General features: G+C 42.5%; 2 protein-coding genes across 7 annotated transcripts; one reads left to right on the forward strand and one right to left on the reverse strand.

Moving 5' to 3' along the window:
• Positions 1 to 91: 91 nt before the first annotated feature.
• On the reverse strand, positions 92 to 4098 carry SYCE3 (synaptonemal complex central element protein 3). 4 transcript variants are annotated; one of them, XM_065635079.1, is made up of 5 exons: positions 3357 to 3446; positions 2670 to 2837; positions 2086 to 2194; positions 902 to 1048; positions 92 to 826 (listed from the first exon to the last, which is right to left on the reverse strand). In XM_065635079.1, the coding sequence occupies exons 3-5, from the start codon at positions 2192 to 2194 to the stop codon at positions 720 to 722; spliced, it is 363 nt and encodes a 120-aa protein (XP_065491151.1). In that variant the 5' UTR covers positions 2670 to 2837; positions 3357 to 3446; the 3' UTR covers positions 92 to 719. The 4 variants fall into 4 exon arrangements, with proteins under 4 accessions (XP_065491151.1, XP_065491160.1, XP_065491143.1 ...); XM_065635088.1 differs by lacking the exons at positions 2670 to 2837; positions 3357 to 3446 and adding an exon at positions 4021 to 4098; XM_065635071.1 differs by lacking the exon at positions 2670 to 2837.
• STYK1 (serine/threonine/tyrosine kinase 1) lies at positions 3623 to 26191 on the forward strand. 3 transcript variants are annotated; one of them, XM_065635028.1, is made up of 12 exons: positions 3623 to 3856; positions 5457 to 5535; positions 10550 to 10782; positions 18310 to 18414; positions 19307 to 19453; positions 20421 to 20669; positions 20923 to 21104; positions 22768 to 22851; positions 23105 to 23313; positions 23556 to 23596; positions 23863 to 23959; positions 24367 to 26191. In XM_065635028.1, the coding sequence occupies exons 4-12, from the start codon at positions 18348 to 18350 to the stop codon at positions 24569 to 24571; spliced, it is 1281 nt and encodes a 426-aa protein (XP_065491100.1). In that variant the 5' UTR covers positions 3623 to 3856; positions 5457 to 5535; positions 10550 to 10782; positions 18310 to 18347; the 3' UTR covers positions 24572 to 26191. The 3 variants fall into 3 exon arrangements, with proteins under 3 accessions (XP_065491100.1, XP_065491120.1, XP_065491111.1); XM_065635048.1 differs by lacking the exon at positions 10550 to 10782; XM_065635039.1 differs by lacking the exon at positions 5457 to 5535 and having other exon boundaries at positions 10267 to 10782.
• Positions 26192 to 27467: the final 1276 nt, after the last annotated feature.

Below are 27467 nucleotides of genomic sequence, written 5' to 3' on the forward strand. Positions count from 1 at the left end.
AGATAAAATAGTAATTTATGCATTAACTGCAAGCCACAAGGTGGTGTTCTTTTCCACACTTGACTACAAAAGAAAAAGAATTCTTCCTATTTTAATATTGCACAATAGCAACATATGGAGAAAAGCATGTTTCAAAACATGGTAAATTTGGGTTCTGCAGCAATCCCACAGACTACACCACATACAGTGCAGTCTATAATCATAAACATTTTTTTCTTAAATGAGACATGCTATCTTCAGAGGGTTTGAAAAGAATAATCTTTCTGGGAAAATAGGCCAAATAAATGTTTAAAAACCCAAAGAAACAAAATGAAACAACTATACATAAGCTATCTGAATAATAAAATTCTGTAACTGAACATGTATTGGCAATCCCACATCAAATTAAGCCAATCTATCTGCAAATTTAGAATTTCACCTGCTTTTCATTTGGAAAAAAATAATTTTTTGGTTTTCCTTGAAAGACATGTGCTGGTGCAATACCACTGTGATGGTCCGCTGTACCCCCACGCACTCCCCTGCCCCCGGTTTGTTCAGGTGTTAAAGAATTGCACATATATTGGCGATGAAGTGAGTATGATCTTCCAGGAAGAGAGACACAGAAAGCACGTGAGTTGTGTGTGCACACACACTACAAGGATTGCTGATGAGCATAATAAAAATAGACACGTTGTGACCTTTTACCTTCAACAATATAAATATATATGAATGTAATCTCATTAAAATCCTTCCACAGATATATACACATAAGTAGTTTTTAGTATGATGAAAGCAAATCCATCTTCCACAGTGTCTGCGAAACTTCCATGGCTGGAAAACAAAAAGACTGGAGTGATTTTGCAAGGGATGTAGTTCTGCCAGCATCATTGAACTAAATTTATTCATTTTGTTTGCTTTTCACCTGTAGATTCACTTAGCACCTCTTGCCATTTCTTCTCCATCTCTTCTTTGCAACTCAGGAAGGCATCTTCCAAACGCTTCATGGAGTTGGCCAGGTGTGGGTTGGTACGCATGACGACCATGTCATATGCCATCCAGGTTGCCTGCACTACAAACCCAGTGATACTACTAAGCCAGGAATTTTGGCTAAATAAAAGCAATGGCTGATTCAATAAACAAATAAAGGACGTGAATTATTATCAGTCCAGATTTTAGGTCAGAGAAGGCCTGCTGTAAAATAAAGTGGAAACTAGCCACAGTAATACTGAATATTAAATAAAAGACCGTTTGGTATTACTTCTTTATAAATGTCTCAAAGTACTTCAGAATGGGAGATAGACACTTCTATTTAAAAATCACCAAAAAAATAGGTAATCACAAAGAAAGGTTCGACAGACTGTTTTAAAATAAATGAACCAAATAATCCTCTCTCCAGACCACTTACAGTCAGGAGGCTTGTATTAGGCAAGGAAGAGTAACATCAAGGAGGCTGCAGCATAGAGATGAAAGGTTTTAAGAACAACCTTAAAAATGAAATATTGATTTTGAAATAATGAGTATCTGATAAAGCAGAGCAAGTAGTTTTAGGACCTATTTCATACTTTCCCTTTTATTTTACCATAAATTGTCTATAGTTTTCTCAGTAGCACTCATAAATTATGTTCAATTACAAATAGTTTAATTAACAGTTTCCATCTATCCCTGTTAGCTGCACACATTTTCTGATAGAATTGTTGCAGCACATGGTGAGGAATATGCAGTCTTCTCTATACATACAAGGCTAAGATTAAATTTGCAGAGGAGTCTTTATTCTAGCTGAGGAATAAAACACGTCATGCACTGACCTGAGGAGTACTATGTATCCCACCATTTTTCAAAATTAAATCTCATTTTACATACTATGCTTTAATCACTGTATATTAAATACATTAGCATCTATCATCTATTAATTTTAAATTCTGAGCCATCTGAAACTTCTAGATAATTTGCATTATTCCTCCTAATTAAGAACATTATGGCATTAGTTGATGGTGATTGTTTCCACTTAAATTCCTATCACATGGAAGTTTACTGCAATAAATAATAAATCTTCAATGTCTTCACTCTAGTAGACAAATCCATACCATTCTTAATAAAGACCTGTACCTGTTAGTTTTTCTATTTCCTCCAGAAGTTTTTCTAAGTCCCTGTTCAGGTCCTCCACCATCTTTACCATGTTATCATAGTTTCCTGCCTGAGCTTCTGATTCAGCCATCTACAAGGAAAAAAGGAATTTAATACTTTATTTTACTTTGAAGTTGATTTTCACAGCTGAAAGTAGCATTATAATAAATTTTAAAATATATATATATTCAGTTTACACATGAATTAATTAAGACCCTGACCTTTAAGTTACTGGTTATCACCTATATGCTGCATACTATTTTCAGTCCATTGTGAAATTAAGTAGAAAGAATCACACTCAAATATGCTATGTTGGTGCCAAATAAAGATTTTGGTATCAGTAATAGCAAAGATCACTGCGTCAAACACTTCATTAGAAAATATTATCCTGTTACAGTTGTCTTCAAGCTTCTTTCCCAAATACTCTGATGTAGGGCAATTCCTAATTTTTAAAGTTAGTTGTTAAATCCCCACTTCTATTCAGTATTTCACACTTCTATGCTACAGCCAGGTATACACCAAGTTCTGTCACCATTTAAGCAGCAAAGTGCTTATTATTTACTAACCTCCACTCAAGGTTTGGGTAGGAAAATTTCAGGAAAATGCTTGGGGCAAAAATACAGTTTTAGAGGCCCTACGTTTGCGATTTCAGAACCTTGATATTAACCAAACGTGTGACACACGGCGTTGCCTTTAACTTCCTTTTCTGGAAACCAGCAATGGATGGGATGAAACTATGAAGGAGATGAAAAGAGCTTCACTGTAGCGGCATGCAGCATTCGCCAGCTTTTTTAATGTATGATTTCTCAATTAGCGGGCATCCACTTCCCGGTTTTTATTGCCGATAAACGGAGAAGGAACGCAACGGGTTATCGCGGCTTTACAGCTTTTTAAAGCCATGACAAGCCTTATCGAGGTGCTGGGCGTTCAAGGGTCCCTTCACACAACCCATTTCATTATGTAACTGCGTGCCGGCAAACCCTTCCCCCCCGAGACCGTAAAAAGCCCAAAGCCCTGGCTGCCCCGCCAGCCGGGCACGCTTTGGCTCCCACCAGGCCTGCGGGGCGCCCCGGGCACTGCGGGACGGCCGGGCCGGGCCCGAGGGCCGTGTGAGGACCCGCCCTCAGAGGGCGGCCATTGCGCACACTAACCAGCCTGCACCCCGCAGCCCGCTCGCTCCTGAGGGGGAAGGTCCTTCTCCCGTTCCCTCCCTCCCCAAGCCGCCGGCCGGGTGGGGAGTCTGGGGCCAGTACCTCACGCCAACCGCTCCGCCTGCCCCGGCCCTGCCCCGGCCCTGCCCCGGCCCTGCTCCCTCCCGCCTCACGGGCCGGCGGCCGGCTCCAGTGGGGCCAGGGAGAGGAGCGGGCGGGAACTGGACACAAAAAAACCCCCTGGTGTTCTGGCTTCTCCTGCGCGCTCGCCCCCTCACGAGCTCACGAACTCGGTTTAATTTTGTGTTTCACGAAAACAAGCACTTGGGTCAGGAGTTGAGCGGCCGAGGCACAGCAGGGGAAAGGCACGGGTGCGCACCCCCACGCCGCGGCTCCGGGGCCGGGCTGGGACAGGGCTGCGTGTCCCGCCGCCCCTCCTTCTAGCCCACCCACCACCGGTCCCGGGCCGCGGCACGGCGGGCCCCTGAGCCGGCCTGGCCACCGCCGTGGCGTCCGGGGCAGGGCGGGCTTGCTGGGCAGCGCCTCCTCCCCTGCCTGCCGCGGTGTGTAGTCGCCCTTCCCCGGAGGCTGGACGACAGGAGGTAACCCCCTACCCCTGCTCACGGCCCCTCCGGCTGTGCCCCAGCACCCCCGGGCCGCACGGCCCTTCACGCTTGCCCGGTGCTGGGCCGGCGCGTCTCTGCCGTGGGCGCCCCGAGTCCCCGGCGGCTGCCGGCAGCTGCGGCCGTGGCAAAACTGGTCGCACCAGATGGTCTGTTGTTTCGGGAGTTGTCCTGAGAGTAACCCGAGAGTTAACGTCCTGGGCCCGAAGTTCGAAAGTTGGGTGGTGCCTCTGCTTCTTTTCTGTGTGCATCCCTCCATCTCCCTGCCTGCACGATGGAGAGAGACTTCAGACCTGGGCTTGTGGGACCAGGACAAGGGGCAGCAGTTTTAAACTGAAAGCGGGTAGATTTAGATTAGAGATGATTAAGATGACTAAGGGAGTGGAGCATCTCCCTTATGAGGAAAGGCTGAGGGAGCTGGGTCTCTTTAGCTTGGAGGAGACTGAGGGGTGACCTCATTAATGTTCATAAATATGTAAAGGGTGAGTGTCAGGAGGATGGAGCCAGGCTCTTCTCGGTGACAACCAGTGATAAGACAAGGGGCAATGGGTGCAAAGTGGAACACAGGAGGTTCCACTTAAATTTGAGAAGAAACTTCTTCACAATGAGGGGGACGCGGCACTGGAACAGGCTGCCCAGGGAGGTTGTGGAGTCTCCTTCTCTGGAGACATTCCAAACCCGCCTGGACGCCTTCCTGTGTAACCTCACCTAGGTGTTCCTGCCCTGGCAGGGGGGTTGGACTAGATGATCTTTCGAGGTCCCTTCCAATCCCTAACATTCTGTGATTCTGTGATAAGGAAGAAATCACTATGAGGATGGTGAGACACTGGAACAGCTTACCCTGAGAAGCTGTGGATGCCCCATCCCTGGAAGTGTTCAAGGCCAGGCTGGCTGGGGCTTTGAGCAACCTGGTCTAGTGGAAGGCGTCACTGCTCATGGCAGAGGGGTTAGACTGGATGGTCTTTGAAGGTCCCTTCCAGAAGGTGTTTGCAGGACTAGGCAAAGAAGGGCTAGAAATTTTTGGAAGACTGAAACGACTGAAAGTTTGTCAAGAGTTTGCTGATACTAGTAATTACCTTGTATATAGCAGTGAGAATCAAGTCCCTTCTCTGAAGTTCTCACACTCCAAATCATGTCCTATTGCAGATCAGTATCCAAACCTTAAATGGTTTGGCCTGTCTCTTGTTCTACTTTTTCATCTACACAAACACAAGCGTAGTCCTGTTTTTAAGTGACTGAGTGTATTAGTGTTCTCATCATGAATGAAACTTGACTGGTCACTTGGTATCACCACTCGTTTCACTGCCAACTGAGTAGCTGGTTTGAAGATGGCAATCCATCTTCAAAACAAACGAAGTATTTATTCACTCAAGTTATAGGAATGCTGCAGAATTTATCACAGAGCATTGTGCTGCTAAAGTTTTGCAGAGGTTCAAAAGTGGTTGAGCAAAATCCTTCAAGGCATATGAAAGAAAAAGTTATATTTGGCTAAATAGGTCCTTGAACCACAGGCTACTGGAGGCTGGGGAAAGTGTTATGGGAAGTATCATTTTATGTTATAGTCCTTTTTTTCCTATAGGTGCTCTCACTGCCAGCTGTCTGAGGCATAATGCTAGGCTGATGGATCCTTGGTTTGAGGTGCCACAGTCATTTCTCAGGTAACCCCAGCTCCTAAATTCTGTGCCTTTAAGCTCCCTTCCAGATGTGGCCTCCTTGCTGTACGTGTGTTTATATGTGGTTAGGAGGCTGATTTTTGGTCTAGCGTGGTATTGCTTTTTAATACTGCTTCATTACTCTGTGAAAACATGGGCAGAAAATTTAGTGTGTTTATGCATGTAATTCTGATAGCTTGGCAGCCACCTTGCTACTGCGTAATAATAAATGTACTAGAATCAATTTCCAGTGACAATGACAGACAGGAGCATGTTTAGCCTCAACATAGCTTTCTTCATTTGTGATTTTTCTCCACTATAATTAGGACACAATAATGTGTTAGAGAGTGAATTACAGGTGTAAAAAGTACGCTATTAAATGAGATAGTTCTTAAATGCATTTTTATGTAACAGTGTTACAGCTCTTGGTGATAAGTACTTTCTAGTTCTTCTAAGGTCTCTGGGCATCCTTCCCAGAGGATAGCTGGCTCCTCTGCTTCTTTATATGTGAAGCCCTGCAATTTATTCCGTCCTGAGACTGAGTGTTTAGGTCACCCTAGGTCTGTTCACCAGCTTCTGGTTTTTGCCAAGAGGAGCTGTTGGGTCCTCATTGGAATATGTGAACAGTGTAAAAAAGCAGGAACTTAAAAGGGAAATTTACATATTTAACAAAAAGAATGTGAAATGAAAGAGGAAACATGAAGATAACAGTGGAGTATGCATACATATTGTGCTCAGGATGTTAGCTGCTAAGGACAAGAGCACTCAGAAATTACACAGAGGTGAACTGAATGCATGTGATAATGTGCAGCACCTAACTTACAGTCTAACAGTACATCTGCCAGTCCTGGAGTTCTAGGAGAGGCTGCGGCCAAGAATTACACTGCAGATGAGTACTGACTTTGGGAGCCCAAAGAACTCCGGCTCAGGGAGGTTATTTCTTTGAAGAAGAGGAAGGCAACAGAATTTAGCCCAAATGTGTGGCATATAACTTCTGACATTTGACCAAGACATGTAAATCAGGAGTTAGGTTACCCTTTATACTGTGATGTCAGTGTAAGGAAAGGGGATTTTAGTACTTGTATTGCTTTACAGAAGTTCTTATGACCTTGTATTAACTATACAGAGAACTAGGGCAGCTATGACCTTAGCTTAGTTTCTCAGCTGTGTTGAATGAATCCCAGCTTCTGGACCTGGAAAATCTGCCAAAGAAACCAAAGGGGAAAAATGTACTGTAGCCTACTTACAGCATCTAACCAACCTTCAGCGTCTTTCCAGAGCATCTGGTTTGAGAACAGCTGACCGTGCCAGTGACTCCATGAAACTGTGCAAATGAAATTTCCATTTAGATTCTAGAAAAGAGTTGGGAATGATAAGGTCTAATTTGGCAGGAAAGTGAGGGGAAAAAGACTATTATTTGATGTGCCTAACCCTGAATAGAGGAAGTGCAGAGGAAACAGAGGAAAGCAGCACTGCAGAGAGGGACTTGGAAGTTCTGGTCGACAACAGGTTGTTGGCCAAGAAGGCCAACAGTATCCTGGGGTGCATTAAGAAGAGTGTGACCAGCAGGTCGAGGGAGGTTTTCCTCCCCCTCTACTCTGCCCTGGTGAGGCTGCATCTGGAGTACTGTGTCCAGTTCTGGGCTCCCCAGTTTAAGAAGGACAAGGAATTACTGGAGGAAGTCCAGTGGCGGGCTACGAAGATGATTAGGGGCCTAGAGCACCTTTCTTATGAGGAGAGACCGAGAGAGCTGGGTCTGTTCAGCCTGGAGAAGAGAAGGCTGAGAAGGGATCTCATCAATGTTTATAAATATCTGAAGGGTGGGTGTCAAGAAGATGGGACCAGACTCCTTTCAGTGGTGCCCAATGATAGGATGAGGGGCAATGGGCACAGACTGAACCATAGAAGGTTCCATCTGAATATGAGGAGAAACTTCTTTACTTTGAGGGTGACGCGGCAGTGGAACAGGCTGCCCAGAGAGGTTGTGGAGTCTCCTTCTTTGGAGACATGTCTACCTGGGCGCATTCCTGTGTGATCTGCTTTGGGTGTACCTGCTTTAGCAGGTGGGTTGGACTGGATGATCTCCAGAGGTCCCTTCCAACCCCAACCATTCTGTGATTCTGTGATTCTGTGAAGTGCTAGCAAATTGCTGGACCTTTGACTGGCTGAAGAAGACTGATGCATAGTCCTTTAGTCATTTTATTTTTATAAGGAGAAGCTTTTTTTTTTTTTTAAACTTCTTTTCATATAATGCTACCCTCTCCTAGCCTTTGTTCCTTTGGAAGTTTTAAATAACAGAAACTGCAGGGATGAACTGAAAATCACACTAGAACTACCATTTTCAAGAAAAATCTGAATATGAAAGAAGCAAATGAATTGTTCTCAAGTCAAAAGACCTACCATATTGAGAGGCAAAGCTCATGAGGCAGAACAGAAACTTGGGATAATATCAGGAATTTTTCTTTCACTTCTAGATCATCCTATTCCAGGATGAATGTCTAGCACAGGTACTGAGCCTTTCAACCTCTGTGGGCTTAGGTTGACCAGAAGATCAGTCACAGTCTAACAGCTATAAGCCACAATTTTAAATCTTACATTAGGATGTGAAAGAGGCTTTACTGCCTCTAAATTACTGCAGAAAAAGTAAATACCATAACAACACTTAAGAAGGGGATCCTTTCATCTGAAGCGTGCTTTTTCTGGTTCAGCAGCAGTTACTTGGAGTATGCTTGTCTTCTGGAAGTTGAATGGCAAAATTAGCACCCTGGACATATAGGACAGAGACTGAATGGTTTGTGGTTGAATTGCTGCTTAGGCCCAGAAACACATCTTGAGGCCACTGAGTAGCTGCTGTGTGGTTTGGATGGTTGCTAGGTGTGCTATAACCATCTTGGAGATAAAGAGGACGTTTTTGTTAATAAGACTGCCAGTATACTGCCTTTCAATGCGCCTAATCATACTACTTAAGGAAAAAACAGAGAGAAGGGCACCAGCATTTAAACAGGCAGTGTTTTCTTTGTGGATGTGCACACAATACAAGACTTATAGCAGAAGAAGTTTGGTTTTCGTAGGACAAAACCTGACAATAAATGACTGCTGTCCCTTAACTAAACAGAAGGAGGGCTTGTGTCTCAGTGAGGATGATTATATAGTTTGAGGACTGAACCATTAAATTGTCTTCTCCAATGAGTCTGACTGGGAGCACAGCAGAAAGATTGACTGGGAAAACTAAAAGCAGCGGCTTTTGCATATGCATACCTTGAATATTAACCCTTTGCCTTTCCCACTCTTTTGTCTGCAGTTGAGGGCTGTAGAAACTGTGAAAAAAGGAGGAAAAGGAAGAATATTGCCAATTATCTTCTTTTTAAACAGGAATCTGAATAGGTTCCCCCAGCTGCCCTTGGGGAAGGTGCCAGTGGAAAGTAACACATTTCAGTAAAGAAGTCATTTAAATGAGGAACTGACTTTTGCATTTTAGCCACTTTTTAATGGAGAATGGTGTATAGGGCAGATCTTCTGCTCCTTCATGGAGAAAATACTGCTGAGAATCAATGCAACTTAGTACCAGAATAAGAGGAAAGCTGAAACGAGAGTCTGAGCCTACACTCTGCAGCTCTCATGGTCTTTCTAACTCAAGAAAATTTTCTGTCTAGAAGATGTCTCGCCTGGTTTCTCAGGGGTTGAAAGGCCACATCACAGGGCTATTTCACTAATACTATTTTGCCCACATCTGGCAGTCTCCGTAGAGAGATCAAGCAATGAAGAAAACCACACCTGGTTTTCACTGTTTTACACACATAGACAGTAGGTGGAAGAATAATCCTAGAGAGAAACTCAGGATATACTGTTGTATAAATATATTGATATGCAGTCTCTCTTATGGATAAATTAACTACTGTGTTTCAGTGTCTAAAGCTATTGCCTCTACCACAGCTAAAATTTTCCCATGCCAAATAATATATGCAGCACCTAAGTGTTAATAACGGTATGTAAGTTTTGTTCAAACAGTTGGCGGAGATCATATAATCTTCTACACCTTCTCAAAGCCACCTGCAGCATGTTGTTGACTGTGAAATGAACTTTGTCTCTCAGCGATAGGTCTCATGTTTTTTCCTCTTGTAGTACAACTGCCTCCCACTTGTACGAAGTAGGTAAGCAAATAATCTTGTACAGACTCATACAAACAGGAGTCAGGAATCTGAAACTCTTAACGCAAGATTTTTCAGTGATAGGAGAGGACAATCTCTGAGCCAATGAGGGGAGCTGGCAGGCCAACAGCAGGGGCTCACATACACGGGTTGGGTGGGAAGAAAGTCCCCAGAACTAAAATGCTGAGGAACTGAGGTGCAATGAAGATTACGCTGCACAGCTGCTGAGGACTGAGGGCACCAGCAGAGCAGAACGGTAACCACAAGGGCATCATAGCAGGAAAAGGTCACAGGGCAAGTTCAAGGGTATTATCCAGTCTGGTTGGGAAGCTCAGGATGGATTTTGAAAAGGGTTTGTAAGTGAGGGTCATTGCCAGAGCTACGTGGGAGCTCCGAGCTGGACTGGTCAGAGGGAAGGGCAGGGGAGAGCTGATGGCGGAGCTGGAAAATGCTGGCAGAATGCGTGGACAGCCCGAGCACAGGAGAGGAATGAACAAGCAAGGCAGAACGGGAATAAAGCCTGCATTGCTGCTCTCTGTTGTAGCATGTTTTGGTGTTATTGGTCTTTTCTTTCTTTCCTCATTTGCAGATTGTGTTCCTGATAGAAAGCTTTTGCAGCGTCTGGAGTCTTAGGCCTTCTGTACAGATTTTCTGTTCCAATAACCCATTTTTTTCTAAACATGAACCTGTAATGTGAAGTGTATGATTTCTGCTTGTTACGTTAGCCTATCCCTCCTGTTTGCCTGCCTTTCAAATTACACTGCAAGTCCCTGCCCAAGGACTCTGCTTTGCCTGTCTCTGTCACTGCGGGTGAGCAGCTGGTGCGTGGAAGCCAGGCAGACCCGTTTTACAAGTGTGTGCCTACCTGCCAGCTCGTGTGTTGGACGTATACTCACGCCATCTCCCTGGGGAGACAGCTGAGAAGAAGTGAAGCTGAGCACGTCTGGGAAAGGAAAATCAGTGAGGAGGAACTTAGTCATAAGAATTACAACCACACAAGGTAACCATCAGTGTTATGAGGAGTGGCCTCAGACAAGCTGGGAACTGGCAGTAGGCGAGCTCCAGGAAAAGACTACTGCAGGGCAAGAGAAATGGTGTAATTCAGGTAAGTGAGCGAAAACACTGCTGGAAGATTAGGTAATGAGTGTTTAATTTTTTAGAAAGACTTTCACTAACATAATATATGTGACCTGAAATAGGATGTAGCTGTACCATAAAGTCTGTACATCTGTGTATGTACTTACTGCTTGTATTGAAGTTACTTATAAATTTCTGTGATCGTAATGGTATTGGTGTTTGAGAAAAAAAAGAGATATGTCTTCTAAATGCAGGTTGATTTAAATGAAGTCACTTCTAGGCACATTTTAAGCAGGAAGAATATAACAAAGGAAATAAGTTTCGTATAAAATTAGTCTCAGTTCACTGAAACAATGCAGGGCGATGCTATGCCTGTGTGTTTAAACATGTATAGTATTTGGTTAAGTAATACATGCCTAGGGCTGGATTCAGAATTAATTAGCATTTGACTTCCATCACTGTTGCTTGGTTTTAAGGGAGCTAACTCTAATCCAAAGTGGTACAGGTATCTAGATTTTTCTGTGTGCTTACTTGTTTGCATGTATCTGTGTGTGTGTGCATGAGCTACTGGTTAAATAATAAACAATATCTATGTTAAATGCACGAAGAAACCAAAAGTTGGGAAGCCATGAAGCTAAAGTTGTGTACACAGCTTCAGCTCAGTTTCCTTGTGGCCATTATGCAGCAATATGATATCATGCAGTATTTTTACCATACAGTGTTTTTTACAAGAACTACATGTATGCGTGGTCCTTTGAAAAACTCCTTCGTTCTTATGTTCTGTCACAGCTTTTGCTGTCACAGTTTTTCAGAATATATGTATCAAGTTTGTGCTAGGGTTTAATACAGGCTTACTACTGGCAGCGACCACCAAAATCAGAGTTCAGTCAGAAAAAGAGACAGAATGGTTGGTATTTTCAAAAGTTGTGTGTGCTTTTGACTGCACGAAAGGAAGTCATAGGTAAGAATGTGCTGTTGAGAGTCTGGCCTCTATACTCTCCATATTCCAAACAGCCTGCTCACTAAGGGCTTCAGGTCAATGTATGCCTCCCTTTTAAAATTATTATTTTAACTTTTATTTTGCGGATAACCTGTGAACAATAATGTTTCGTGGCCTTAAGTCAGGGAGAGCGTGATCAAGATACATGTTACTTTTTCAGAAACTGTAGTAGGCTGTGTCTGCATTAGAAAAAGAATATTTTTGCCTTAGAAACCATTCAGTTTCTGTACCGTTTCACACTTCTGTGTTCAGACTCCCTCACACTGCACAAATAAATTAATTTTCTCTGAGCTGATCTAAGTTTAAGCAAAACGTAGCACCATGAGAACTTGCGTATCTCCACTGATATGGTGCTAGTTTGGACTAAGCATGTTAGCATAAAAACACAGCAGTGCAGAGTCCTCCTGACTCATACTAATCAATGCAGTGGTGACTGCTGACTCTACCTGTTTCTGCTACTCCCTTGAAAAGGAGCCAGGTTTGCCCTAAGTAGTTCACCTGGTCAAATAGCAGCATGGACCTCATTATTTGCTGTTTTCTCCATAGTCTGGCTCTTCAGAAGTGGTCAGCCTAATTTTCTTTCACTCTTATGATATGCTTCAGCTGCAGCTAGCCTAGGTTTGATGCTCAGGTTCTGTGTCTAATTGTGGACCAAGAAAAAATCTTGAGTCACCGTAGGTGATTTTTTGAAACACTTTGTTTTCTTATAGGGTGTTACAGTTACCAGGTATTGCAAAAATGAGTTAGAGACCAAATCGTTATTGCCGAGACATTATTACAGCCAGTACAGCAAGCTGCAGTATATTATCAGTAATACGTGTTCAGGACAGAAGTGAAGTGGCTCTGGTATGTTATAACCTGAGTTGCCCCATCAGAATTTCCCATTCTGAACAGTTGGAGATGCTGCTTGGTAGCCTATGGGTGGCTTATGGTCAGAGGTGAGATGATGTGACGGGTGGGGGAAACCTTGCAAAAGTGTCATGATCTGCCAGGATGTTGGAAATAGCCACCAAGGTCTTCTGGAGGCAGAAGAGACAGGATATGTACTCTAACAAATACGTAGTGTTTTGCGGAAGTACATTCTTATGGCATCAAGTTGTTAGGCTTGAAACCTGTGGGACTTGTTTTTTATTTGTTTTGGACGCTGCTTTTAGTAAAACAGTGGACATTACAGGGGAAGAAATACCTGTTTCACTGTTGGCTTTTCCGTGGTGCTTTTCTTCTCCCTCTTCACTCACATTCAACGCGCACAACTGCTCGTTTGTCCTGAGCCCACGCGTAATGGTTTCACTGCCATTTTGCTTCCTGCAATTCCCTGCCCGCTCCCCTCCCTTTCGGCTGCCTGGCTGGGACAGTGCGCCTGTGCATAAAGGTTCCCTAAGCCTTGACTGGTGGCCCTGTTCAAAGGTCATATAAAAAAGGAGGAAAACAATAAAAGCAGTACAGCAATGGTGACTGGAAAAGCTTGAGACCGTGGTTCTGCCACTGTAAGAATTAACTAGAAGGCATCGTGGTTAAAGGATTTGTTTTGTCTTTTATCAGTCAGGCAGTATGCTGGACTGAAGTGAGTTACTCAGCTGTTCTTTACATGCCTGTAGTCATATTACAATTGGGCTTCACAACTAGTGCATGAAAAACATCTGTAAGAATATTTTTATAAGAAAGTGGTGTGCAGTTAATGCAGGCTGGGAAGTCTGGAGAAATAACTACATTAACTTCCATATCAGCTCATAGCACAGTTTAAAAGGTCTACTGAAGATCCAAATATATCTTGGCCTTTATTTTTATCATATTTAATTAATTTAATCAGCTGTTTCTTTAGACAGAATAGTTAATCAATACTCAAGGATTTACACATTTGCACTGATGATGGGAACTGATGTTAGTTCCTAAGTCACACATATTCACTGGCAAAACTGTGTATTCACCGTGAATATGTACACCTTGTTTTCCTGAATGTGGCAGGAGCAAGCATCAGGCAGTTTCTGTGCATGCACTTCTCAAGCCATCTGTTCCCATGTATTCCATGGACACATAAGGCTCGATATTTCTCTTTTTTTTTCAGTGTTCACCACAATATCTGTCACTCAGGCTTCTTGACTCTTATGTCCTCACACTTTAAATAGCATAAATTGAGACTGATGAGAAATTCAAGTCCATAATATGTGAGAGAGGTTTGATTATTTTGGGCCGGAGCACCTTCCCAATCCAGTTTACCTCATTGCCATGTGAATGCTTGTGCTAGCGCTAAGAGGACAGTATACGTGTGGGAATGAATGACAGGGGACTGGACAAATCATAGTAGGGCTTATGCTGGCACACAGTGCCCGTGTATTTGTGCTGACACAGGGAATGTTTTGACAATGCAGCTTTAGACAAATTAGCCTTTCGCCATCCTGGGTGGCAGGAGATCCATTTTCCCTGTTCCTGCTTCTAGATGTGTCCTCCTGCTGCTTCCTTGAGCCTGCACTGGCATTTGTTGAATTGCTTGGTGAACTAATACCACTCACTAAAATGTCAGGAAATTACCATGGCAAAAGAAAAGTTCGTTTCTCCTGCTGGCCTAGTGGTTTGAATCAGTTTACCTGTGATCAATTGCACATCTGGGAGAGAAACAAGGGGTGGAAGAAAGCAGAGAAAAGACACAGTCCCTTCTTTTGGTATTGCTGAGCACTTTATTCAGAGCAGCTGCATTCACAAAACTACATTCACATTCAGTATTGGGGCTTCCTGAACTCGTTTAAGCAGCCCCACATCTGCCATCTTTTACCTACTTACTCTGTCCCTGTGTTGCCATCTGTGCTTTTTCTAAATTGCCAGGGCAGCAGATCAGCTTGGCAAAAAATGTGGCTGAAAACAAACCACCACCTTTTCCCCTGATGTTCATCAGGTTGGCAAATGTGCACAGAGAAGTGTCCGCATAGGGCAGATGTGGGGGCTAATTAACCTGGCGCTGTTGCGGGGCTGTGAAACTGCTGCTCCTCGCTGATTTTGCCAAGTAGTCTGCTAGTAGCAGTTTGCAAATGCTGCTGGCTCTAGGTTAGCTTCTGCTAAGGTTTTGCTATGTACTTACTGACTAAGGGCAGCTGCTTCTGCCATTTCTACACACCACGGTCTTCACTGCTTGGACATGGGGCTTTGGATTCAGGTATTTGTCAAAGAAAGGCTTGACTGTCATCGTTGTTGCTGTCTGCTTGGAACTGTGTAGTATCTGAACGTTGTTATTGAGCATTGTCCTCTGCGCCAATTCATGTTAATTTCCCTCTGCCACAGCAAAAGCTCCCACATCTCTCCAAACCTGTTTAGCAGAAACACTGTTCCCTCCCTCTGAGCTCTGGTCAGGGGAACAAGTACCTTTTCAAAACTCTCTTGGTGTTCTGAAGGAAGCGTGGCCTAGTACTGTGGTCGGTACCTATCATGTTTGATTTTTATATTGCACTACCAACTAGTTTTCTTAAATAAGGTGTTAAGTCACGTTGATGCGCTGCACGGTAGAGGACTTGATGAAAAAAATGCATGTCCAAGAGAAAAAGGGAAGTTCAGGTTTTGTGTAAACAACGAAAATAATGGGTTTCAACTGAAGGAGGATGAAATCAGAGTAATCTGAAAGGGTAGATAGGCCCAGGCAAGGAGAGCAGACTGTTGAAGCAAATATGTTTTTGAACATAAACAATGAAGAGAAATGAAGATTCAAGAATTTCAATTGAATGGATTTTAATGTATGTAAAAGTGTAATAAAAAATCAGTGGAATAACTAAGCTGATGTTTACTTGTGATTGCACAAATCGTTCAATGCGAATTCTAAATGGAAGTAAAACAGGATATGTTATCCTGTGCTCATGATCTAGACAGCACTGGCCTTGGCACGACATAACACGCAGACAAGGAAAATCAGAATTCCAGTGAGGTACAGGTTTTGAACCTCTTAAGGTATTTTTGTCCCCCTTCTGCTGGCTTGATACTGGAAAACCGTGTTCATATAATAAAATAAGTATTTGAGCACTGCCAATATGCTTTCTGCTTTGTGATGAGTATGTACCTGTACACTGAATATGTAACCTCCATGTGTCCCCTACTGGTATACTACAAAAAACATGTATTTAATATATAAGGTGAGATCTGTTGATTTCTGCTCTTGTTGTGAGGATGGAAATGTAGAAACTGCAATATTCTTAATGTTAGACCAGTAAGCTGCAGAAAGATCTGAGGATTCGTTTGGTTTTGGCCTGAAAAGTAGCACTGAAAGGCACTTCAGAATTATCTTATTAAGTGCAACTTTTTTCCTTCTTCCTGAGTTTTGCAAGAGGATAAACACATAGAGTGTAAATGGACTTGTCTAATCATACTTTTCACATGGTAACACCTGTGCAGCTGCACAAGCAATAGCAACAACTGGGAGTGCCAGTGCAAATAAAGCGCCTATGGCTGTCAGTGTTTTTATTTCTGGATCCTATAGTTCTGCCCTGAATATGGTTAGAAAACTTGGGTGCCACCCACTGGCATCACTGATGGGAGGTGCGTAAGGGAGTAGGTAGGAATCTTTTTTATGGACAGGGGACCAGTGTAGAGATGGTTCCTGCTTCAAAGCTTTTTTCCATGGATCTCTGTGACTGTATGAGCATGTTTCTGTGTAAGTACAAGTTGATATGCGTGTGCTTGTATGTGCCAGTGCATGCACATTGTTTAAGCATGCATTTCTAGTGAGCATCTGTGCAAAACAAAGCCTTTAGCTGGTCTTGAGATGGAGGTTGGACTGTTTATGACTCAGATTATGCAACATGATTGCTGGCTAATGGTGCTAAAGTCTGTTTTCCTGCGATGCTGTCATGTCTGTTCTTATGTGTCTTTCTGTGTGTAATGAGAGTGAAAGAAGCTAGGACTGTTCCTCTTATGTTGGTACCTGTGTATTTGTGTGTTAGTGTGTGTAAGTGTTATAGCCAAGGTAGGCTGACTCAGTGTGCTTGCTTTCAGTGTACCTGAAAAGCTTGGTGTTATTGCTGTATTATTGCTCCTTTGACTGGATTTGTGTTGTAACCACACCCTGAAACTTGGTGAGTTTGCTAGCTTATTAAGAATCAAAGGAAACAAAACTTGAAACAGACTTTTGTGATACCCTAAAGTGCCGATATATTCTGTTTTCCTCTTTCTGCTGCCTCTGTTGTGCAACCAGTAAAGCATCATTACAACTGTTAATTTTAAGCATGAGAATAAACTCACCATCCATCACCAACTTCCATAAAACCGCATTAGTATCAGTAAGAATGCCATATATTGGTATTAACATTTGCCATTGAAGTTAATTGCCTTGAACTCATAGCTGAAAATGAAGTACTTACAGGACAGAAGTCTCAAAGCCTATAAATTGTTCTAGATGATACCATTTGTGAAGCTGTTAAGCCTTAAATTTTTGACAATGTTTATAAGAAACAGTGGCTAAGTGTACATGCCTTGCCTTTCTGTCAGTCATCACTATTCAGAACATTGATTTTTACAATTTAGAAATAGTAGTCCAGGTCCTGTACTAATGTAAATCAATGCAGCATCACAGAGCCTATTCCTGTCTTATGACTTCAGTTCTCAGTAAAGATTACTTAAAGATTACTACTTAGTGTAGCAGTGGGGCATCTTCTAAAATGCTTGTGTGTTCTCCAGAGAATAAACAAAAACGCATACACCAATTTGAACAGAAATACAAATTTCTGCAGGGATAATCTCCCCCTGTAATGCAGAACAGCTGAAATTCAACATCAGGGATGTGTTTTGGGAGACCTGCATCTAATCTGCAGTCTTGGCACAACACGAAGACGCTGGCATATACTTGTGAATCTAGCCCTGTCTGAGCTGGGTTGTACACATGAGAAATGTACTTACACAATCAGAAGGTTTTGTAGGTGTATGATTGCACATGCTAAGGGATTAGTGATAGCTGGAAACATGCATGCTTGCACAGGCCCTGCATTTTCAACTACAAATGCAGAAGAGTTCCAGATGTTGTGCTTCAGATTAGTTATAGACCTGCCAGTGTTAAAGAGTTAGTACTGAAGAGCCCTAATGGCAGGACTTTTTTTCTCCTTTTTGTTGTGGAGCAATAATATGAGTTGTGGCAGGGGCTGTGGTCAAGAATGACAGACATTTTGTATGCTTGCTACTGATCTGTTCATTTGTAGTGGACCAGAAGATAAAAGGCTGAACCTTTCTAAGAAGTGCATTAGCTAGAAGCGTATTAGCTGTATTAACTACTCTTTAAATATAATTAAGTTTGTGACTTCGAATTTTTGTGCATGTGCCAACCTCTAGGCCTGAAGGTGCGCAATTGCTTGTGAAGCACTGCAGAACAAGCTTAATCTTAAATTCTCTCTGGTCGTGCCTCCTGCCATTCATAGGATTTGATAGTGAATATCCTGTATCGTTCCCTAAGCCTTGAAGTCCTAGTGCTGCTTTTTCATGCAAGCACTGATCATGAGGAGTAGAAAGCTTCATATTCAGCTCACTTGTTGCTTCATAAATCATCCCGCCCCCTGATAGATGTCTTTAATATTCTTCTTGTCTGTGCAGAAGACAGAGGTCAGAGACCCACGTGCTTGGAATTGAACATGGCAGAGGATGTAAAAAGATTCACACGCATGCTGCTGGAATGCAACAGCAATGACAAGCTATGTGGTAAGATTCGCAGATTCCTTTAAGTAATAAGCTTTCACATGCTGGGCAGGAAGGCCAGTTTTGCTAAAAAGCGGGCCAAGCCCTTTCCCCTTCTCCACCTGCATCCCACCCCACCCCACACAGAAGGATTTGACTGAGCTCTCCCTGCGTTGTGTCTCAGTGTAGTAGAAACTTTTAAGGGGATGTAGCCTTTGTGGTGGGATTAATCTCACAGAATTTTAGCCATTTTAGAGTATTTCTACTTTGAATGAGACATAATAATAGTCATTAAAGATTCCCTGCTGCTTCCTAAAAGTCTCGTGAGATTTTGATTTCATGACTTTGTCATCTTTGGGAACTGAAATGTGATCTTGCCCTGTACAAAAATAGCACCACCTCCAAATCTGAGGAGCTAAAAGAGTTAGTTGCCTGCAACATCCTTATTAGTTGCGATGTCTTCCAGTCAAATCCAAACCAGGTGACCATGCCCTGTTTTCTCTAAAATGCTCCCTATAATTTTAATGGAAGGAGCTGAACCTGTAATGGCATGTGTATTTGTGACGGCACAGTAACATCCAGCCCTTCCCATCTCCCTCTGCCAAGTCTTGGTCTGTTTCACTGGTAGATGATACTTACACGTGGCTACAATTCCTAGCCTCTGTATTAAGGTATCTAAATAAGTGACCTTATGCGCAATTGTCCCAGTGGTTTCATACAGTTTAGATACTCAGCACCTTTGAAAAATAAGATATTCACTGTTTAGTTGCTGTTCCAAGGAACAGAGGATAGATACACATGCTTTGGGGATTGAAAGTTACTGAAATTGGTTATTACTACTTTGTTATACAGAACCAATGTGTATCAGGCAGTGCTACTAATTCCTTGGCTTCCCATTTTCTTTTTCTGGTGATAGTTGTGCGTGAACATCAGACTGAAGTGATTGTTATCCCAGTTCTCCTTGTGGGTTTGTTTGTCATCGTGCTAACTGTGATCCTTTGGCTCCACTGTCGAGGATTGCGAGCAAAGCAGAAGCAATCATCATCATCATCTGGACACCAAGGTAGAAAAATGTGTTTCAGCCAGAGGAAAGAGTGATTTCAGTGGCTAGAAGTCAATCCTATTTCCCCATTGCTTGAACTGTTAGGCAGTAGCATTTCTGATGAGCCTGAGCAGTATTCAGCAATCCTTGTGAACATTAGAAAAACTGGGAACCCTGAGTTATCCCACTTGCAGTAGTAATAGTGGCATCTGTAGTATAGAGGGATCTGAGAAAACCTGAAACAACATACCATATAGGCTGATTAATGTACTGTGGTAACATCACTTGAGAGCTGCAAAGTGTGTTTCTGGAACAGCCTTCTAGATGCTACTTCAAGGAAAGTTTCACTGAGGTAATAATGAATGACAGTTGTTTTGATGTAGATCACACCTAGCTAATCCACTTTGTATACTGTCATTTAATAAACTTAATTTCACGCTGCTGTCTCCCACTTCCTATGAGGACGGCACGAAATAGAACAGGGACTGGTGGAGGATAGGGACAGGTTTGTTGGTACTGCAAACACATATTGCTGTGTGGAAATGAAAATACAGTTCTGAAATGATTTGGGGATTGTAGAGGAAAAAGCCTCTTCAGCCTATAGAAGGGGAAGTAATTAAGAACAAAGATAGGGACTTAAGTGGAACACCCTGTGCATGTCACTTTCATAACAACTCGTAGCTGGTGATAAAATGTTCATTGCTTCAGCACATGGGAATAAAGTACAAATGTGTCTTATCTATAAAGTTTATATAGTTATAATAAACAGAGATCTCCAAACTCATTCTGCCTTTTCATCAAAAGATGAAGGTAAGATACAATAGGTTTGATACAGGTGAGGTTAGATACAATAACAGTTCTTTACTTTGTCCTGATTTCCAAAGCAGTATGGAGCAAAAATCAAAGAGGATAGAAAAACAGACATTACCACCTCCTACAGGAGTTCATCTGTCTGCTTTTATGCATCATGTGTATTTGTTTTTGTCAGCACATGACAACAACCAGCAGGAATCCAGCTCAACAGAGAACCGCTATATCCAGCTGAGTGAGACCTCTGTGGAAAGCCTGCTAAATTCTGCTTCCTTGACTCTGAAAGAATTGGAGATACCGCGAGAGAAACTCTCACCAGGCACCTTGCAGCTGATAAAACATGGCCGCTATGGGAGCATCTACAGAGCACAATTGGAAACTGGGAAGCGTGGCGAGACTAAGACTGTAGTATTGAAAGCCTTACAAGGTAAAGCTCTTGGCCAGAGCCCACTTTGTTACAGATCTCTGTATCAAATACTTGATGCTGAGCAGAACTTTGGAGTCATTACTGTGCAAGAACAGGCTGTGTTCAGTATCAGGTTAGCTAGTCAGAGTGGTGTTTCAGAAGGAGTGCCTTGGCAGGACGAAGGAAGATTGCCATTCATCTTGATTGTAAAAGCTACTCGGCCTGTTCTTCGCTGCCTTCATTTGTTTGGGTTTTTTTTTTTTTATTCTTACAGAACTGGCTAGTCCCCAGGAAGTAAAGGATTTCCTGGGAAGGATTAAATTCCATCAAAATCTTGGCCATCATGAGAACCTGGTTGAACTGGTTGGATGCTGTGTAGACCAGCTTCCACTTTATATGATCATGGAAGATGTGTCTCTTGGTGACCTGTTGACATTTCTATGGACATGTCGGAAGGTGAGTCAAAACAAGTGATGATAGAATATCTTCCTAGATTCCTTAGGTACATATTTATCCATAAGTCCTAGTCCATAAGTCATAGATGATTCTTTTCATCTCTCCATGCACCCATCTATATAAGTCTAAACTATTTCTGTCCCCCAGATAAGTTCTACACAACTCTAAACTGGAATAGAATTAGTGGGTATCTCTATTGGTACAATATAGTTTGGAGAAGTTGACATACTTCTGTAAAGTGAAGTCCTACTTTGCAGACCGTTGGAATGAGAGTTGCTACAGCTACCTGAATTTCTAAAAAGTTTTAAATAATGTCCCGCTCCAAATGTGTTTAAGAGAACAGAGCAGTTATGACACCAAGGAGAAGGTCATCGAGTGACAAGTAGTTGATTAAAACACAGGAAGCAGAACATAAAAGTGAAAGGTTGGTACTTGCATGGAGGGCGGTCCACCATGAAGTTCTGCTGTTATATATGCTAGGACCTGGTGCTGTTCATTGCATGTGTCAATAACCTAGAAAATGGGATGACAGGAGGTAATGAAGGTTGCTAGTGATACCAATCAGTAAAGGCAAGGACTGACCTTGAGGAATTGCAGAAAGATCCTTCAAGACTGAGAGACTGGCCAATAAAAAGTACAGATGAAATTAAGTATAGTTAAAAATGAAATTATGCCCATGTAGAAAAGCAGTCCTGCTGATGAGGACTGAAATCATAGGACTGGTTGTATAATATGAAAATATAAAGTCTGATGAAAGTGTTAAGCCAAAAAAGAAACTAAATATTAGACATTATTTAGAAAGGCATAGAAAGAAAACTCTGCCATGTCACTATATAAATCCATCATCCTCCTACACCTGGAACACTAAATACAGAGAGATTGCTCGCTGTCTACTTCAGCAGGACAAGGTGGTAGCAAATCAAGCTGGTAAGTGCCATGTACAAAACAAACAAATGGAGGTGCTTCTTCATGAAGTGGGAAGTTGACTAATGGAATTCTTTGCCACTGACTGCTGTGGGTTTTGAAACTTCACATGGGTTCAAGACATGAGTGAATGAATTCATGGACCATAGCCTTTCAAAGGTTACTGAGCATGTGGAAACCGTAACCATCTCAGGAAGTCCTTAACTTGAAAATAGTTGGGGGCTGGAAAACTACACAGGAAAAGCATTGTGTGCTTACCTTATTCTCTTTCCCTCATCTGGGTATCCACCTAGGGTCACTGTTACAGGCAGGGTGGTAACAGAGATGGATATCTAGTCTTATACCACATAACAATTCATATGTTATCAATGTGCTTTTCTACTCATGATTCTAATTTATAGTAGGTCTTTCATGCATCCATATGGATTGTCATTCTCCACTGTCATTCTGCCCATGTCTGTCTAACCTATTCATCTCTTCTCCACCCTTCCATTTACCCACCAGTTGTCTCTAGTGTATTTGTCTTACCCGGCACACCATCCATCCATCCATCCATCCATCCATCCACATCACACATCCATGTACCCTTATATTTCAGTCAATTTGTGACTAATTGTGAAACTAGCTGGCAGAGCATAAGATTAGACAGTACTCATTTTATTAGATTAGAAGGAAATGTTCCCTGGTAGCCTACAGCTAAGGCATTTGTTTGATCCAAGGTCTGCTCTTTTGTTTCTAGGATATAATGACAATGGATGGTGTCCCTTATGACCTCACTGAGAGGCAAGTATATGAAATTGGACAGCAAGTTGCAGCAGCTCTGGTAAGTCTGCTTACATTCACTGCATTTTTTCTTTCTCACTTGATTGCAACACAAGTCTGCGTGGTGGCCTAAGTCTTCTTGGCTAGAGCACTGAAGATGTCCTTTGTTAAAACTGAGCCAAATATGCTTGCATTATTTTGGTGAGTATACACCTCTATTCCACAGCATGGAAGACAGGCATAAACTGAGTGAAATTTGTATAAATTAAAATAAATAAAATTATAATGGTCTCTTTCTTTATCCAACTTTCCAGGCTTACCTTGAACAGAATAATTTGTTCCATGGTGATGTTGCTGCCAGGAATGTCCTCCTTCATCACAACTTCACTGCTAAGCTCTGTGGTTTGGGTCTTGCCTATGAAACTCACACATATGGTGCCAACTCAGTCACACAGATTGTGCCAGTCAAGTGGCAGGCTCCAGAGCGGCTCATGAAGAAACCCCCAAGCATCAAGGCAGACATGTATGATTTAACTTCTGGGCTAGAAGTTAATCTATCTGTCAGGCCTGTCTCTTTCACTCCTTTATGCATCATGTCATGTCCTGAAGTTCACAATAAGGCGTATCTATTCTCAGCATAATGCTCCACTTCATAGCTCATAGCTTCCCTTCTCATTTCTGCAGGTCATGCGTCAACATTTTTATGTATTTAGGCTAGCTAGCTAGAATGGAAACTTACCATTGCTTTGTCTTCTTTTGTTGCAGATGGTCTTTTGGAATTCTACTGTACGAAATGATTACATTAGGTAAGAAGATTTAATGATAATAAAAAAAAAAACGTAAGGCAGCAGCAAATTAGTAAGACCCAAAATCTCAAATTTCAGAATGTAAAGCTGGACCATTTAAATAACCATCCTGTTTTTTCTAACTTGCAAAGTCTTGTCAATTCGTTTTAGACTTTCTGTCAGAGTGAGTTGTGGTAGGCAAAAATGGCTTTTGGTAGGGGAGGAAGGCATTCTTATACAGGAGCTGCTATCTGCAACCATTACCTTAATTCCTTTTTCCATTCCAGGTGCTCCACCATATCCTGAGGTACCACCTTCTGACATTTTATCATACCTGCAGAGACAGAACATTATGAAGCAGCCCTCAAGCTGCCAGCAAGCCATGTAAGCCACTTTATGTATGTTTTTCCTCTAAGTTGTGGGATTTTCCCTGAAATGAACAAAGCATCCACAGGGACAATCTAGGGCATTATAGTTCCTCTTGTGAAGACATTGTTTATTTTAATATTCAGAGGTTTTTTCTTCCATAAGGAATCTCAGTTACTGTTTCAAAAAGGAAAACCAAACAATCTTTTTCCCTTTTCCCATGCTCACAGATGGCATCCTCTCAAACAACTGCATGCCTTTGTCCCCACACATTATTATGTGGTTGCAAATGTGAAAGGGTCATGGAAAGAGCTTTACATGAAGCAGAAAAAAGAGGAGGTCTCTAGATGCTTTAAATATGAGATGACTTTATTAAAACGTGTTGCTTTTCATTCCCAGTGCCTCCTTACTTCTCCGTCTTACAGGTACAACATCATGAAGTCCTGCTGGCAGTGGAATGCAACTAACCGGCCTTCTCCAGCAGAGCTGATCCGGTCTCTACAAGCAGCTATAAAGACCAGCAATAATCATGAAGTGCTGCGGGTGCCTGAGTTCGTGGTGCCTGAACTCTATGCTAATGTTGCTGGAGTTGACGTGCTCAGTCTAGTGAGTGAATACACTGTACTCTGAAGGACTCTTTTCACATGTTGGTGAAGGAGAAGTCTCTGAGTTTGCCCTTTCTAGGCACTTCTCAAGCTCAGAATGAGGTGTGTTTGTTTGGAGGGATCCCTTTGTTTTTCAAACATGTTGTATAATATATCAGATCTCTCCTCCATGCCTGAAACAACAAACTATTATTGTGATTATTATTATTAAACCAACCTGTTGATATCAGTCTGCCAGTGGTGATTTGGGAGCAAAGTGGGTTTAGGAAGCTGTACAAAATGTAACGAGAAACTTGAGTTAAAGGAATGTATTGGGTTTGCATGACAAGGTTTTGGTAGCAGGGGGCTACAGGGATGGTTTGTGTGAGGAGATGCCAGAAGCTTCTCCCAAGTCCAATAGAGCTAGTTCCAGCCGGCTCCAAGATGGAGCTGCCGCTGGCCAAGGCCAAGCCCATCAGCAACATTGGTAGCACCTCTGTGATAAGGTGTTTAAGAAATGGTAAAAAACAATATGCAACAGCAGCCAGAAGAGAGGAGTGAGAATATGTGAGAGAAACAGCCCTGCAGACACCACCGTCAGTGGAGGAGGAAGGGGAAGAGGTGCTCCAGGTGCTGGAGCAGAGATTCCTCTGCAGCCCGTGGTGCAGACCGTGATGAAGTAGGTTGTCCCCCTCCAGCCTGTGGAGGTCCACAGTAGAGCAGAGATCCACCTGCAGCCCATGGAAGACCCCACGTCACAGCAGGTGGATGTGCCTGAAGGAGGCCGTAGCCAGAGTAGGCTCCAGGCAGGACTCCACAGAGCGAGTAGCCCACGCTGGAGCAGGTTTACTGGCAAGACTTGTGACCCCGTGGGGAACCCATGCTGGAGCAGTCTGTTCCTGAAGGACTGCACCCTGTGGAAGGGACCCACAGTGGACCAGTTCATGAAGAACTGCAGCCTGTGGGAAGGACCCATGTTGGAGAAGTTTGTGGAGGACTGTCTCCTGTGGGAGGACCCCACGCTGGAGCAGGAGAAGAGTGGGAGAAGGAAGGAGTGGCAGAGAGAGTGTGTGATGAACTGGCTGCAGCCCCCATTCCCCATCCCCATTCATTGCTTGCAGGGAGGAGGTAGAAAGAATCAGGAGTAAAGCTAAGTTCGGGAAGAAGGGAGGGGTGGGGAATGGTGTTTTAAGATTTGGGTTTATTTCTCATTAACCTACTCTGATTTTGATTGGCAATAAATTAATTTCCCTAAGTCAAGTATGTTTTACTTGTGATGATACTTGCTGAGTGATCTCTCCCTGTCCTTATCTCAACACGAGCCTCTCATCATATTTTCTCTTCCCTGTCCAGTTGAGGAGTTATAGAGTGGCTTTGACAGGCACCTGGCAGCTAGTCAGGGTCAGCCCACCACAAGGAGGTTTCTGGAAATCTCTCCCCATCCTTTGTGTTCCAAGAAACAGCATCAGTCGGTTATTCAAAAGAGGAAATGCCCTGGGGAATATGCTATGGTGCACAGCACTGTAGGAAAAAGTGTACAGAGTAGGTAACACGAATTGACAGTTTGGTGTGCATTCACTAAGGACCTCTTCAAGACAGTTGTGTTCTTGTGTTCAGTAATTGTCTGGGATTTCTCCAGTGCTTTATACTATAGCTTCGTATGGGAGAATGGGTATTTTATTTAAAAACAAAACCAAAGACCTGCATATCTGTGGATGCAGAAGTTGCTACATTAATATCATACATCTTTATGTAGAGTGTATCTTCCCTGTAGCAGCTGTGATGTCAAGTGAGTACTCCAATAATAAAGGTGTATTATTCCTTACTCGTCTCAGGAAAAAGTCCTTACAGATCTGAATTTCCCAGGGATGGTTGTTAACCCATCATTCCTTTGAGCAAAGCAGCTAATTCGTACATGTGCTTCTCTTTTGAGTTGTTTGTTGCTGAGTTATTTTGGTTTTTTGAAGGCATCTGTCCATAGTTGTAACAGCTACTGTGAAAACAGTATGGAAATTTTAAGAATACACCAAAAACCAAAGATTGATCTACAGTAAAAATAACATATGATGAAAATAAGCATGCATAGTGACATTGTTGTGTTATTATGGTAAGAATATATGATAGACTCTGTTTATCTCTGTGGTGACAGCTTTGCTGTATGACTTCTGCAGTGAGGATCTGGATATTGGACGTGACCTTCTTAGCTCCCTGTGATGATTGTGACCATAGCATTTTGTGAATACTGTGATGATAACACAGTTACTTCAAGGTCTCACATCTAAACACCACAGATAACTTTGGTAATCACATGGAGGAGATGAACTTTTGCCCAGTGAGCTGCTGAATATGAACTCCAGATTCAGTTTAAAATAATAGTGTGAGACATTTTATGTATGTAGTTTTCTTGTAAGCCATTTATATGCCGTGCATTGATCAGTGGATACATTTTAATGTTAGTTCCAGACTTGCTTCCACTAAAGAGTTGAATGACAAGGGTTGTTGCACTGGTGGTTTACATGAGTGCACATGATTTGGCTGTTCGGGTTCTGAGTAGGCTCTGGCTGTGCCAGTGCTATTGCAGCAAAGTTAGTGTTGCCTATGCTAAGACTTGCCCTAGGACAGCTGAGGGGTTGAAGTCCCAGTGGAAATACACCTGTGTTCAGTGTCTGCCTGGAAGAAGGGCATGTCTCTTTAATTAAAAAAGTGGGAGTTTTGCTAGTTCAATATTTATATTTTATAATATAAGCTGCACAAAGCTTATCTGAAAATATTTCGTAATTGAGTTTAATGAACATGCAAACTTTGTAAAAAAACAGAGTAACTTGAAGTCATAAACATTTTTCCTTTGTTTCAAAAGAAGCAGAATCAGTCTGCAAAACAAATTTTCTCATTGACATCTACTGTTTGTGGTTTCTAAGTTGACAGTGCCTTGATTTTTTTTT

Source organism: Caloenas nicobarica, chromosome 1, assembly GCF_036013445.1.
Source record: "Caloenas nicobarica isolate bCalNic1 chromosome 1, bCalNic1.hap1, whole genome shotgun sequence".
NCBI lineage: Eukaryota > Metazoa > Chordata > Aves > Columbiformes > Columbidae > Caloenas > Caloenas nicobarica.

Bases quoted from the DNA above. Each gene is read 5' to 3' on its own strand.
- STYK1 (XM_065635028.1), top strand. From the start codon at position 18,348: ATGGCAGAGGATGTAAAAAGATTCACACGCATGCTGCTGGAATGCAAC. The intron at 19,454-20,420 runs GTAGAAAAATGT...TGTTTTTGTCAG, and splicing joins ATCATCATCTGGACACCAAG to CACATGACAACAACCAGCAG. The intron at 20,670-20,922 runs GTAAAGCTCTTG...TTATTCTTACAG, and splicing joins AGTATTGAAAGCCTTACAAG to AACTGGCTAGTCCCCAGGAA.
- SYCE3 (XM_065635088.1), bottom strand. From the start codon at position 2,194: ATGGCTGAATCAGAAGCTCAGGCAGGAAACTATGATAACATGGTAAAG. The intron at 1,049-2,085 runs GTACAGGTCTTT...CTGGGTTTGTAG, and splicing joins GGAAATAGAAAAACTAACAG to TGCAGGCAACCTGGATGGCA. The intron at 827-901 runs GTGAAAAGCAAA...AAATCACTCCAG, and splicing joins GGTGCTAAGTGAATCTACAG to TCTTTTTGTTTTCCAGCCAT.